At 36.0% G+C, this 13639-nt stretch overlaps 1 protein-coding gene across 20 annotated transcripts in view; it reads right to left on the reverse strand.

The window, feature by feature from the left end:
- Window positions 1-13639, reverse strand: part of SOX6 (SRY-box 6) — a 723815-nt gene that overhangs the window by 472451 nt on the left and 237725 nt on the right. The window contains exon 1 of one of the 20 annotated variants that reach the window (XM_027563357.1): window positions 9671-11058. The exons of 9 other annotated variants lie outside the window; for them this stretch is intronic. In XM_027563357.1, coding sequence (XP_027419158.1) covers window positions 9671-9756 — 86 coding nt within the window. In that variant the 5' untranslated portion in view covers window positions 9757-11058. Of the gene's footprint in view, window positions 1-9258; window positions 9636-9670; window positions 11059-13639 lie in introns of those variants that run through there. 10 more of the 20 variants (XM_027563358.1, XM_027563361.1, XM_027563375.1 and 7 more) reach the window with 10 other exon arrangements.

Below are 13639 nucleotides of genomic sequence, written 5' to 3' on the forward strand. Positions count from 1 at the left end.
TAATGCTCAGTTCAGTGAAGTTCAGTCACTCAGTCATGTCTGACTCCTTGTGACCCCATGAATCACAGCACGCCAGGCCTCCCTGTCCATCACCAACTCCCGGAGTTCACTCAGACTCACTGCACACTTAATAGTCTACAATATAGTATAAACATAACTTTCATATGCACTGAAAAACCAAAAAAATTGTGTGACTTTTGTGGTATTACCTTTATTGCAGAGGTCTGGAACTAAATCTATAATATCTCCAAGGTACACCTATACATTTTTTGATATAAGATATTCATAACACCTCCTATTGTCTGTTTAATCTCTAGAAATTCTTTTCTGACAATTCCTCTTTCATTCCCATGTTGGTAAGTTATGTTCTCTGTTTTCTGTCATTACCTCTACATTTTTCTTTGCTTTACACAGTTTATTTCAACGTGCCTAGTGTGCTTTTCTTTGCATTTATGCTACTTGAAGTTCACTGAACTTTTTAAATATGTAAATTTATATCTTTCACCAAATTTGGGAACTTTGGAACCACTATTTCTTCAAGCATTTTTTTCTACCTTAATATTGCTCTCCTTTTTTTCTAGTATTTATATATGTTCAGTTCAGTTCAGTCTCTCAGTCGTGTTGGACTCTTTGCGACCCCATGTATTGCAGCACGCCAGGCCTCCCTGTCCATCACCAACTCCCGGAGTTCACTCAGACTCACGTCCATCGAGTCAGTGATGCCATCCAGCCATCTCATCCTCTGTCGTCCCCTTCTCCTCCTGCCCCCAATCCCTCCCAGCATCAGAGTCTTTTCCAATGAGTCAACTCTACGCATGAGGTGGCCAAAGTAATGGAGTTTCAGCTTCAGCATCAGTCCTTCCAATGAACACCCAGGACTGATCTCCTTCAGAATGGACTGGTTGCCTATCCTTGCAGTCCAAGGGACTCTCAAGAGTCCTCTCCAACACCACAGTTCAAAAGCATCAATTCTTTGGCACTCAGCCTTCTTCACAGTCCAACTCTCACATCCATACATGACGACAGGAAAAACCATAGCCTTGACTAGACGGAACTTTGTGGGCAAAGTAATGTCTCTGCTTTTCAATATGCTGTCTAGGTTGGTCATAACTTTCCTTCCAAGGAGTAAGCGTCTTTTAATTTCATGGCTGCAGTCACCATCTGCAGTGATTTTGGAGCCCAAAAAAACAAAGTCTGACACTGTTTCCACTGTTTCCCCATCTATTTCCCATGAAGTGATGGGACCGGATGCCATGATCTTCGTTTTCTGAATGCCAACTTTTTCACTCTCCACTTTCACTTTCATCAAGAGGCTTTTGAGTTCCTCTTCACTTTCTGCCATAAAGGTGGTGTCATCTGCATATCTGAAGTTATTGATATTTCTCCGACAATCTTGATTCCAGCTTGTGTTTCTTCCAGTCCAGCATTTCTCATGATGTACTCTGCATTTAAGTTAAATAAGCAGGATGACAATATACAGCCTTGATGTACTCCTTTTCCTATTTGGAACCAGTCTGTTGTTCCATGTCCAGTTCTAGCTGTTGCTTCCTGACCTGCATATAAGTTTCTCAAGAGGCAGGTCAGGTGGTCTGGTATTCCCATCTCTTTCAGAATTTTCCACAGTTTATTGTGATCCACACAGTCAAAGGCTTTGGCATAGTCAATAAAGCAGAAATAGATGTTTTTCTGGACTCTTGCTTTTTCCATGATCCAGCAGATGTTGGCAATTTGATCTCTGGTTCCTCTGCCTTTTCTAAAACCAGCTTGAACATCAGAAAGTTCATGGTTCACATATTAATAATATTTTATGTATCCCTAGTGCTATATTCATTTTTAATTTTTTTAATCTGTGTTCTTTATATCAGATAATTTCTATTGATCTAATTCAATTTCACTAGTTTTTTCCTGTCATTTTTATAATACTGATTTGCCTATCAAGTTAGTCTCATTTCAGATACCATATCTTTTAGTTTTTTTCAGTTTTAAGTTCCCATCTGATTTTTTGAAATTTCTATCTCTCTGCTGAAATGCCCTATTATCTAACACTTTCCCCATTCTTTGTTTGTTGAGTAATTTGGGATTATTCTTAGATATCATGGCTTCCTTCATAGCTCAGTTGGTAAAGAATCTGCCTGCAATGCAGGAGACCCTTGTTCAATTCCTGGTTTGGGAAGATCCACTGGAGAAGGGATAGGCTACCCACTCCAGTATTCTGGCTTCCCTGGTGGCTCAGCTGGTGAAGAATCCACCTGCAATGCAGGAGACCTGGGTTCGATCCCTGGGTTGGAAGATCCCCTGGAGAAGGAAAAGGCTACTCACTCCAGTACTCCATGGACTGTATAGTCCATGGGGTGGCAAAGAGTCAGACATGACTTAGCGACTTTCACCTTCACCTTAGATATCATGACCATTATACCATGGAGACTCTGGATTCTTTTATAGTGCTCTAAAGAGTATCACTTTTTCTTTGTTTAGCAAAAAGCTTATTTGCTTAGACTCAAACTGCACATTCTGTCTCACCTGCAATGGGCACCAGCTTAAATATCTGTTTAGTTCTTTAAGCCTTATGTGAGCTCTTAACACCTGTCCAGAGCATGTATGGCTTGTAGATTTCAGAGGCTGGGGCAAAATTTATGCATAGAATTTAGGAGTCACTTTCTGTGACTCGTTCTTTTCCAGGATTACATCCTCACTTCCCAGTAGTTGTGGTTGCTCCAAAGTCTGTTCTACTAGTTTCCCAGACCAGAAAGACTGCTACTTTTTCTCCTGGAGTTTTATAAACTGAGCCTACCTTCATACTGAAAGCCCGAAAATGACAAACTTACCCAAATACCCCTTCTTCCAAATGTCAACTCCTCTGAAGATTTAGCCTGCTTTGGATTGTTCTCCAGTATCTTCAAATAGTTGTTTTTCATGTTTTGTCCAGAGTTTATAGTTGTTATCCCCATTCGATTTTAAATGGATGAAATTAGTGGCCTTTTCTCACTACCAATTATCCTCTGATAATAAAGACTTCTTCTGTTTCATTAGTGAATGAGTAAATAATACAGTTTTTTCACTCCTCTATGCCTAGGAGACCTGTGTTTGATCCCTGGGTCAGGAAGATCCCCTGGAGAAGGGAATGGCAACCCACTCCAGTATTCTTGCCTGGGAAATCCCACGGACAGAAGAGTCTGGTGGGCTACAGTCCATGGGGTCACAAAGAGTCGGACACAACTGAGCAACTAACACACAACTAACACATGCCTTTACACATTCTAATCTTTTCCCTTTTTCTAATTTTCCTAATGAGAATTGTCCTTAACTCTCATAAGCCCAATCAGGTAGAAACTTCCCACACCCATTTTATGTATGTTTAAAAAATAGAGTCATATTGTGCCATTTCCTAAGTTTTAAATATCTAACATTTCAACTAAGAATACTTAAATTGTAAATAACCTAGATGCCTATCGATATAATAATGGTATATACATAGTATAAAATATTACATAGAAGAAAATAAAGTTAAAATATATAAATTGACAAAGGTCTAAGTCAGAATTTTCATGAAAAAAAGGATATGTAAACTATAAAGTGATTATCTGTAAAAGGGGAGAATGTCACCCTCACACAAAATAAAACTGCACATTTCTAAATAATTGTGTATATATGTATATCATTATATAGAAAGAGGTCTGGAAATATATAAACCAGATTGAAAACAGTAAATATGTTTGGGGAGGAGAAATAGAATCCAAGGTGGGAAGAGACATTAAGGAAAATTTCCTTCACTTTTTTCAAGAATTATTCATTCAAGTAACATTTAATGATTTCCAACTATATGCAAGGTACACTAGAACAAGAATGTATTTGTGTCTTACTTTTTAATTTTTAAATATGTTTAATTGTTCAAATGAAAGCACTACCTCAATACGGAGAAACGTAACAGAAAATCTCCAAGGTGCTTAAAAACGTCATCCTTTATCTTATTAATATACCAAAGTTCAGGAGCCTTTAAAGGTAATTTAGTGAACTTAGTGATGTTTTTTAATTTGTTCTCCCTAATTCATATTATTAATAAATTCTTCTTCTCTATATCTGAACCCAATGGAGAAACTAACAGATTTCTCTTTTTTCTCCCTTATAATACAATTTCATTCCCTTATGCCAGTTCTTCTGAGGTTTGAGAATAGCTGTGAAGTTTAAAGGTCTTAGTTGGGGCAATTTTACGCATCAAATGGCTGTCTATAGATAAAAATTGGTGAATTTTTTAACTGACATACTAGAGTAAATAGTGGAGAAGGCAATGGCACCCCACTCCAGTACTCTTGCCTGGAAAATCCCATGGACGGAGGAGCCTGGTGGGCTGCAGTCCATGGGGTCGCTAAGAGTCGGACATGACTGAGAGACTTCACTTTCACTTTTCACTTTCATGCATTGGAGAAGGAAATGGCAACCCACTCCAGTGTTCTTGCCTGGAGAATCCCAGGGACGGGGAATCCTAGTGGGCTGCCATCTATGGGGTCGCACAGAGTCGGACATGATTGAAGCGACTTAGCAGCAGCAGCAGCAGAGTAAATAGAGCTGAGCAACCCAGAAAGTAAACCTGGCCTTCATGACATTCATCCTTGGCTTCACATAAGAATACATCCTTGCTATGTTGACTCACATCCTTTTCTTAGCCAGTTAACATATAGAGGGCATCTTCTTAGAAACATCAATACTGAAACAACTTGCTATAATCCAACACTTTAATCTTTCTTCCCAATTCCTCCCAATAGCAAGGCCTTCACTATATCAACAAAGAAGTTCATCCCATTTTTAGACAACTATAGCTGTTACAAAGCATTTCTTCTGCTGTTCCTGTGACTCTGGCTCCCTGTGACTTTCACCCAGTAACTTGAGTTTGGCTCTCCACAGTACACACTATTCCCCTACAGCAGCAATTTATCCATCTTAGGACAGATATTAGATTCTCTTGACACTTCTGTACTGCAGAGAGAACATGTCTGGTTCCTTTAACCTAAGGGAGGTTCTGCCTGCTGGCCCAGAAAGAGTGAGAATTTGAATTTCTCTGCAACCAGGCTCTTTGTCCAGTTGAAAAATACAAAGTTTGGCTTTTACTTTAAATGCAGCAAACAGCTTTCTTGGCTAATCATTACAAATACCTGCTGGCATTTCTTTGTTCTCAAAGAAATACCCCTCCACCTGCATGCACACATGCATAAATGCAATATACACATTGCCTTCCACTTGTTCTTTTAAAAAAAATAGTTTCAACGAGTGCCAAAAAATGTCCATCTTCAGTTCAAATGACGGGTTTCCATTCAAGGGGCTTGTACCCACTGCTTCATCACATGCTTTTATTTAAGCTACAATTTATTTACATCAAATGTTATGGCATTTCATTCTTATAAATTCCATGTCTGCTTAATCTTGGAACCCTAAGATATCAGGAGAGGACAGGACTCCTGATATCACAAGATATCAGGAAACGATTACTTCATCCAGTAAGCCTTAACTTAGAATAGGCTTAGCAGTGTATCTATTAACTATATGCATTTAACCATCTCAGTTCTATTTGCTGGAGATAGTTAACTACTTTACAACTTGAAAAAAATAAAATATTTAAGTCTAGGAAACCTATAGAGCAGGGGTCTCCAACCTCCAGGATCTAATGCTTGATGATCTGAGGTAAGGCTGAGGTAATAATAACAAAAAGAGAGTGCATAATAAATGTAAATGCACTTCAAACATCCTGACACCATGCCCCATCTCCACCCCCAATCTGTGGAAAACTGTCTTCCAAGAAACTGGGCCCTGGTGCCAAAAAGGTTGGGGACCACTGCTATAGAGGACATCCACCCCAGTGATCTTGGTCCTTAAAAGAACCTAATTATACCCTCCCAATCCTTTATGGAAGGGTATAAGTAGAGTGAATATTAGTCTTGCCTACAAAACTGAACCTCGGTATTGTTTTTAAGTCTTAGTCTTGGCTTCTCTCTGATTTCTTTTCGTTCCTAGTTTTCCTCATTATAAACTGAAGATAATAAGACCCCCACTTTAACTATCTCATGGGGTTAATAAAAGAAATGTATAAGATAATATATGAAAAAGTTCATTTAAAAGTGTAAGGAGTAATAAAAATAAAAATGTAAGGTACACTATTATTATTAATAATGGCACCTTCTATGACCACAAATGAGACACTCTACAAATCCCCTCCTTTTAACACTAAGACATTTTAATTAAATTCTCTTTTTTATCCCCTTTTTTGTCTCCTTTTCCCATATCAACCCCCCCAAAAAAAAAATTTCAGCACCATCTTTTGGCCTTGGATTTTAATTACAAATGCCAGCAAAGATTTACAGAGTACAACATAAGTATATTCTGATATTTTGAAAACCTTTGTCCTCCTTTCAGACTGATTTCATTTTCTTTACTCCTTTTTTATAATCTTTTCTATAATCCCCTTAAAAAATCAAACTGCCTACCATTATAACAGCAAGTGTCACTACTATGAATATTTTAGTTATAGTCATGCACCTGAAAAGTCTTATAAGTGGCCTGACGGCTTTCTTATGCAAAAGTACCATATGTATTTCCTCATCTGTGTGTCAGAAATTTTTCAAGATTCTTAGAGCCCACTATAGCGTCTCCACACTAGTTTTATAAATGCTGGGGCTGCTCTATAAGTTTACAACTTGAAAGCTCAGTTCAGGAATGCAGAATCCCAAAAATGAGAACACAAAAGTCAAAGATTGCACTGAAAAACAAGAAGCAACAGTGGATAATAGATACATTCTACAACTAGATTTAAGAAACAAACAAGGTCCCCACCACGTCTCTCACCCTAATCTTAAACTAGATTCAAGTTGCATAATTTAACCTTAACAGGGTATATCAACTAACCCACAGACTTCATTTATATGTAGTTTTCTTTCTCAATCTCCCTTTCTTCTTCTTCATTCACTACATTCCTCTCCTTGATAACAACAAATATCTATGAATGCCTGTAATGTAAAAAACCATGTTTATAAGTATAAGGGGAAATGTGAGAATAAAATAATTGAATCCAGGGTGAAGGACAAACATTAAGCAAAAATCACACAAATAAATACATAATTTAAAATTGCAATATCTGCTATTATTAATGTGTTTGCAGTGAGATCTTTGCAGGCAAACAAGATTTGAATTGGAAGGATGAGGGAAGGTTTCTCTGAGGAAATGACATTTAAACATAGAGCTGAAGAATGAGTAGGAATCATTCTGAAGAATAGTGGGGAGAAGAATATTCCATTTGAGAGGATAGCGTAATAGGAAGACCTTAGAACAGGAAAAAACTTGGAGAGTGTAGATCAGGATACCAGCTGAATCAAAGAGAGTCATTAGGAAAAAGGCAAGAGCTAAGGCTGGGTCACATTAATGCAAGGGTCACATTATATGGGGCCGGAGCTTTGCATATTGTGTTAAGGATTTTGGTTTTAATTAAAGTGTAACAGGAAGCCAAGAAAAGGTCTATCCTAAATCTCAAAGAATGATTAAGTGGAGTTTTCCTCCATATACATAGTGAATATGAAATTTAAGTATAAATATAAAGCATGAGAATGACAAATAGCAAATTCAAAAAAATGGTTACCTCTAGCATAAAGAGAGGAAGACAAAAAATTGGGAAAGAATTCACAGAAGATTTGGACTGTATTAGTAATGTTTCATTTCTTATAAATATACAGTATTTTAACTTATTTATACATTTTTGAACAACTAAAATTTTCATAATAAAAGATGTTTAAGAATTAATGATTGCTAAGAATCACTGACTAATCTCCTTCTATTTTTCTTTCCCAGGCTCATATTAAATCTTCTCAATTTTGAGAAAGACAAGCACACAGAATTTAAGGATCTCCTCTCTTATACAATTTGTTCCGTCGGCCTTTATTTTCTAGACGTTTAGCATACGATGTAAAAGGCTCTTCAATTACCTTACTCTTTGTTGTAGGATACCCTACAATCCTTGTAGATTTCCAACAACCACAGAAATAATATGCGGATTAAATGAGATAAGACATTTAACACAGTATTTAGCGCACAAGAGCTCAATAAATTTTAACTATTCTCCTTATTATTTCACTTACTATGGTTAATATTCTCAGTTTTAAATATGAGTCACAACATTAGAACATTTAAAAAAAAAAAAAAAGCTGAGTGTATATGTCCAAATGGTGCTCTGGTATTTTGAATGCATATATACTCGATGTATTCACAACACATGTACACATATAACACATACTTTTAATACTTACAGCTTTTTAAAAACATTTTTTCTGTGCTTATGTGAATGTTAAATAATGAAATGTCAAGGCCTTTTTACTGCCACTAAAAAATACTTTTAAAGGAAAGGTTCAAATTCTTCATTTGCTGGTGCACAATTTTAATAAGTTTACTAACTTCTAAGTACAATACTACATTGGAATGATTTAATACTGCATAAAGCTGCAGTAATATTCGGTATGGTCCATACTATGTTTAAAAGGTTCATTTTTGTAATATCAAGTAATTTATGAGAAAATTCAATCTTATAGAATTGAATGTTGACATCAAAATTTCTTCTACAACAGGAGGAGCAGTCTTCGAAGGAAGAACATTATTAAAATCATATCTTTTCACTTAATTTTCTTTGTACAAATAGCACAGATCCTCTCATTTCTCTTCCCTTCTGATTCACAAATACAATAAAAGCTGTCTTTAGAAAGGTCCTTATATTAAACAGCAGGGTGAAATGAGTAGTAGGACCCAGAAAATAAGAGAACTTATGACAATTTTTGTCACCTGTAAGTCTGAAAAATATCTCACTGAATCTTTATGCAAATATTATATTTTAAATTATATTTTCACTTTCATATCTAAGAATCCAGAACTTGATCTTGTGAGAAAACAACAACTGTTGTCACTCAATATTCTTCGGTATGAGGTGTGGACTTATATTGTTATAGCAATCATTCCTCCATGCCCACTTCCTTGTTCTTAATCACAAATCTAATCACCTATTTTTATAAATATTCAAAATTAAATATATTTATCTACTTATGTAAATACTTTTCAGTTAACTTATACTGATAGTCTATGTGGGGATCTCATTAACAAACACATTTGGAACTTTTTAGATTTGTTCCAGCAGCTTATAAATTCATATTAGATTCAACTATTTAAATATACCAACATTCTAGGAATTTTTTAAAACTGATATAAAAGATTAATCCCAAGTTTTGTTTTACTTACCAAGCTCTGCCATTCCACCTCACTGCCTGAACAATATTATCAGCTCTTCAGATACTCATTCTTGCTAAGTAAAAGGATATTTCTTCTCTAGCTGGATTAATAATCAACTTTCTAGATAGTTCATTTGTAATTCTCTTCTGGTTAACCCTTAGCATTACAGCAGTCTGCCCAACTCATGCTAATCAATTTATGACCCGGGAAAGAAAAGAGGAAATTCAATTATGCAGATAACAAATTGAAAGTAAAAATGAGAGACAGTTTAGATTAGGTACAAAAGAACAGTCAGCCTTACTTTTTTTACACTAAAAGGTATAAATCTTTATGTTGGATATTACAGAAGCACTCAGGTCATAAACAAGTAACATACACAATATACATAAGCAGAAAAACATAATAGGCTTACAATACATACGTATCAGTCGAGTACATATCAGCCCAAGTTTTCTGCCTTCTTACATGTAGACAAATACAAATCAGCTCTGAGAAAAACAGATACATTTTTCTCTTAGTAGAAAGGTCTGACTTTCAACATCTAAATGCTTCCTCTCTCAAGATTTGTGATTACTGGGTCCCTTAACCTACTGTAAGTACCATCTCAGGCTTTATGCCAATTTTCTACAAATGTGATCAGTAGATACCTGCAACAGAAAAAAATCTGGGGCTCTTGTTAAAGATACATACACCTGGGCCCTGCTTCAGAAATCCAAAGCACCCCAGGTGATTCTCACATATATTAAAAATTTGAGAACCACTGCTCTAGGACCATTTCTGACCTCATTCGAAAGAGACTCCAACCCAATCTCTTGGAACTCAGAATGAAAGTAATCACTTGCTGCTAGTTCGACTCTGATTTTTTGCTTTCATTCCAATACTAGATTCTACTTGTTTTACTATACCTGAGTGCACTAGTCCATCTAAGACCATGACCCTTCTGTGAACTTGGTAACCCTCTACTTGCAGACTACTCAGAAACTGGAATTAAAGTTAAAGGAATCTGTCCTTTAACTCCACTTGATGTCTATAGCCTAGCTGCCTAAATCTCTTACCACTTGCCTCAGATTTTTCTTGCTTTATCTGTTTCATGAAACACTTTAATCTTGTGTTTCGTACCTCTCTTCTATATCCATGAACTCCACTTGATAGTGTTCATTGTCCAATCTTTTACCTAATGCACTGTCTACTATACTAACTTTCTCCCAAGGCTGTTTGCATCTCAATGGACCCCTATGAGTTTGCTCGATACCTATTATGATCAACAGAATATGCTTAGTCTTATCTAGAGATGTGAAATGAACAACTCGCTAAAAGACAAAAAGACACGCATGGAAGTCAGTGGCTTTACAATTGCTACAAAAGCCCATGTTAATAGTTAGAATAAAGGAAAATATAATGACTATGGAAAAAGAAGAACCATAGAAAACTAAAGAAAAGTCCTTGAGAATCGGAATAGTAAGCAAGGTAAAATAAAGTGGAAAAAAGTGTAATTCTAATAATTTGTTTTTATTCTCATGGGATCTATTAAGAAACATCAATAAAATGATGATTATTTAACCTGGAGAGAAGGTAAAATGACTAAAAGAGAAACAGTCCTGGACTAGTAGAACTCAGAAGACTTGGATTCTAGTGATCTCTCTATCACTTCCTAAATTTATGTTTTAGATTAAGTATCCAAACTTTTCTGTGCCATGGTCCCTAAATGGGTATAATAAACATGCCCTGTGCATCTAAGATTATTCTGATAATTAAGATCATATTTACTAAAGAGTTTTAAAACTATAAACACTAAAGGTAAGGGATTATTATAGCTATATAAATTGCTAGTATATAAAGATATAATTAACACTTTTCCACAAAGGACATTAATGATGATTTTTCTTTTGTTTGTTTTACACTATTTTTAAATAAAAATACCTTCCCTTGTAGCTCAGTTGGTAAAGAGTCTGACTGCAATGCAGGAGACCTGGTTCAATCCCTGGGTCAGGAAGATTCCCTGGAGGAAGGCATGGCAACCCACTCCAGTATTCTTGCCTGGATAATCCCATGGACAGAGAAGCCTGGTGGGCTAGTCTATGGGGTCGCAAGAGTCGGACACGACTGAGCGACTCAGTACACACGGCACACATAAACCATATAGACAGAAAGAAGTAAACAGGAGTTTGCAAAATGTCTTCCCTAAGAAATTTCAAGAAAAGGACCAATATCAGAAACAGAATAAGGTAAAATCATCCCAAAATAAAAGTAATCAGGTTAACCTGAATTTACTCACATCAGACCCAAACCTTAGAAGTCTTACCAAAAGGACTTCTAAACAAGGAAAAGGATCATTTGGAGTAACACTGGTGACATTTCTCATCCAGAACTATCTCCTTAAAGCTGGAGTTCAGAGTGACTTCAAGTGGCAAGAGCTGAAAACATTTGTTGCAAGACATTTAGACTGTATCCAGTACGGCCTATCCAAGATTCAGCCAAGTGCTATGATTTAATTTAACTGGAAAATGTGTACAATTGAACATTGAGCAAACAGAATTCCTTGGCCAGTAGTGCACAGATTAGTTGATGAGAGTTGCCCATGTGAAAAAAAAGAGATTGATTCTTGACTTTAAAAATAGATGTTTCCATCTTTTTAAGTTTCAATAAATGCATTCAACAAATATTGTTGAGCATCTACTATGTTCTGGATACTGTTCAAGACACTGGGGAATATAACTGACAGAAATAGCAAAAAATTCTCCACTGCCTAGAGCTTATATTCTAGGAAATATAAGGGGGAAATGGAAAATTCAACAGATGTACAAATTATATTGTATGTTAAAAGTTGATAAAGGCTATTTAAAAACACAGACATGCTTAGGGAGCTAAATGTTTGGAGGGCTACAATTTTAAAACAAGGTGGTCAAGGTTGACCTGGAAAGAGAAGATAACATCTAACCTAGGACTTGAAAGAAATGATGGGGTTTGGTGGGGCTCTATGATCCTAAATGGCACCCCACTCCAGTACTCTTGCCTGGAAAATCCCACTGACAGAGGAGCCTGGTAGGTTGCAGTCCATGGGGTCGCTAGGAGTTGGACACGACTGAGCGACTTCACTTTCACTTTTCTCTTTCATGCATTGGAGAAGGAAATGGCAACCCCACTCCAGTGTTCTTGCCTGGAGAATCCCAGGGACAGGAGAGCCTGATGGGCTGCCGTCTATGGGGTCGCATAGAGTTGGACACGACTGAAGCGACTTAGCAGCAGCAGCATGATCCTAAAGGATTTTTAATCATCAATTTAAAAATTTTACCATTTGAATAATAAATGAAAGACATCCTTATAAATTAACTTCCACATTATAATAGTGAAAAGTTGGAGATCAATAATTTAATGGTAAAACAAACTGTGGTACAACCATGGTATATGATATGGTCATGAAAAAATCACATTTTGGAAGACATGGCAAAATCCAATTAAATTATTTTTTAATTACAAAAACGTATATACAGTATGATGCTATTTTGCTTTTTTTTTTTTTACCTTCCCCAACAACTATTTTTCAAGTACCTACTCTGAGCCACATACTGTTCTGGGCATCAAAGAGAGGACAGTAAAGAAGCTACACATGTCCTTTCTTCTCATACACACATAGATAAAAGACTGAAATGAAATATACCAAAATGTTACTAGGGAGTATATTTTTAATTATGAAATAATAAGATGAAATAACAGGTTATTTTATTTTATCCTTTAAGTTTTTATAGTCCAAGTTTTCTGAACATATTCTAATCTGTTCCAAAAATAAAATACAACATATACACTGATCTAAATATTATGGTTTATATTTGCCTCAGGATATCTGTTCAGAAAAAGCACAAATTTTCACTCATATAATTTCAAATGTATACTGCATTTTTCAATCATTTACTCACTTATGTCTCACAACATCTAATACAGTTGAATAATATCAGGTTCCTTTCTATAGCTCCAAAAACTAAAAAACAGAACAGTTAACTAATTTGCCACTCTGGAAAGAAAAAGTGTTTAAAGTCTAAATTATAATAATGTGTATAAAGTATTTCACACAGTGCTTGGATCAAGAACGTTCACAGTTTCTGAACGCTATGCTAGAGCTTTAGGGTACATCTCTCCCCACTTATACTGGGGTTTTCTTTAGGGGGTGGTGGCTGTCAGGAAAAAAAAGTTTCATTTATTTACAATGGAGCTTTAAAAGTTACAGAAGAAAAATGTGATCTGAATTGTAACCTCACCACCATCATCCCCTGATGTTAGCCTTATTTCAATTTCCCTCAACCACTAACAGACAAGGAAAGTGCAGTATGTTCCTATAATGTTTCTCCATTCTTCCTTTGATTTCAAGTTTTTAATATTTAAATAGTATAGCAAA

The sequence above is a fragment of the Bos indicus x Bos taurus genome, chromosome 15 (genome assembly GCF_003369695.1).
Source record: "Bos indicus x Bos taurus breed Angus x Brahman F1 hybrid chromosome 15, Bos_hybrid_MaternalHap_v2.0, whole genome shotgun sequence".
Taxonomy (NCBI): Eukaryota; Metazoa; Chordata; class Mammalia; order Artiodactyla; family Bovidae; genus Bos; species Bos indicus x Bos taurus.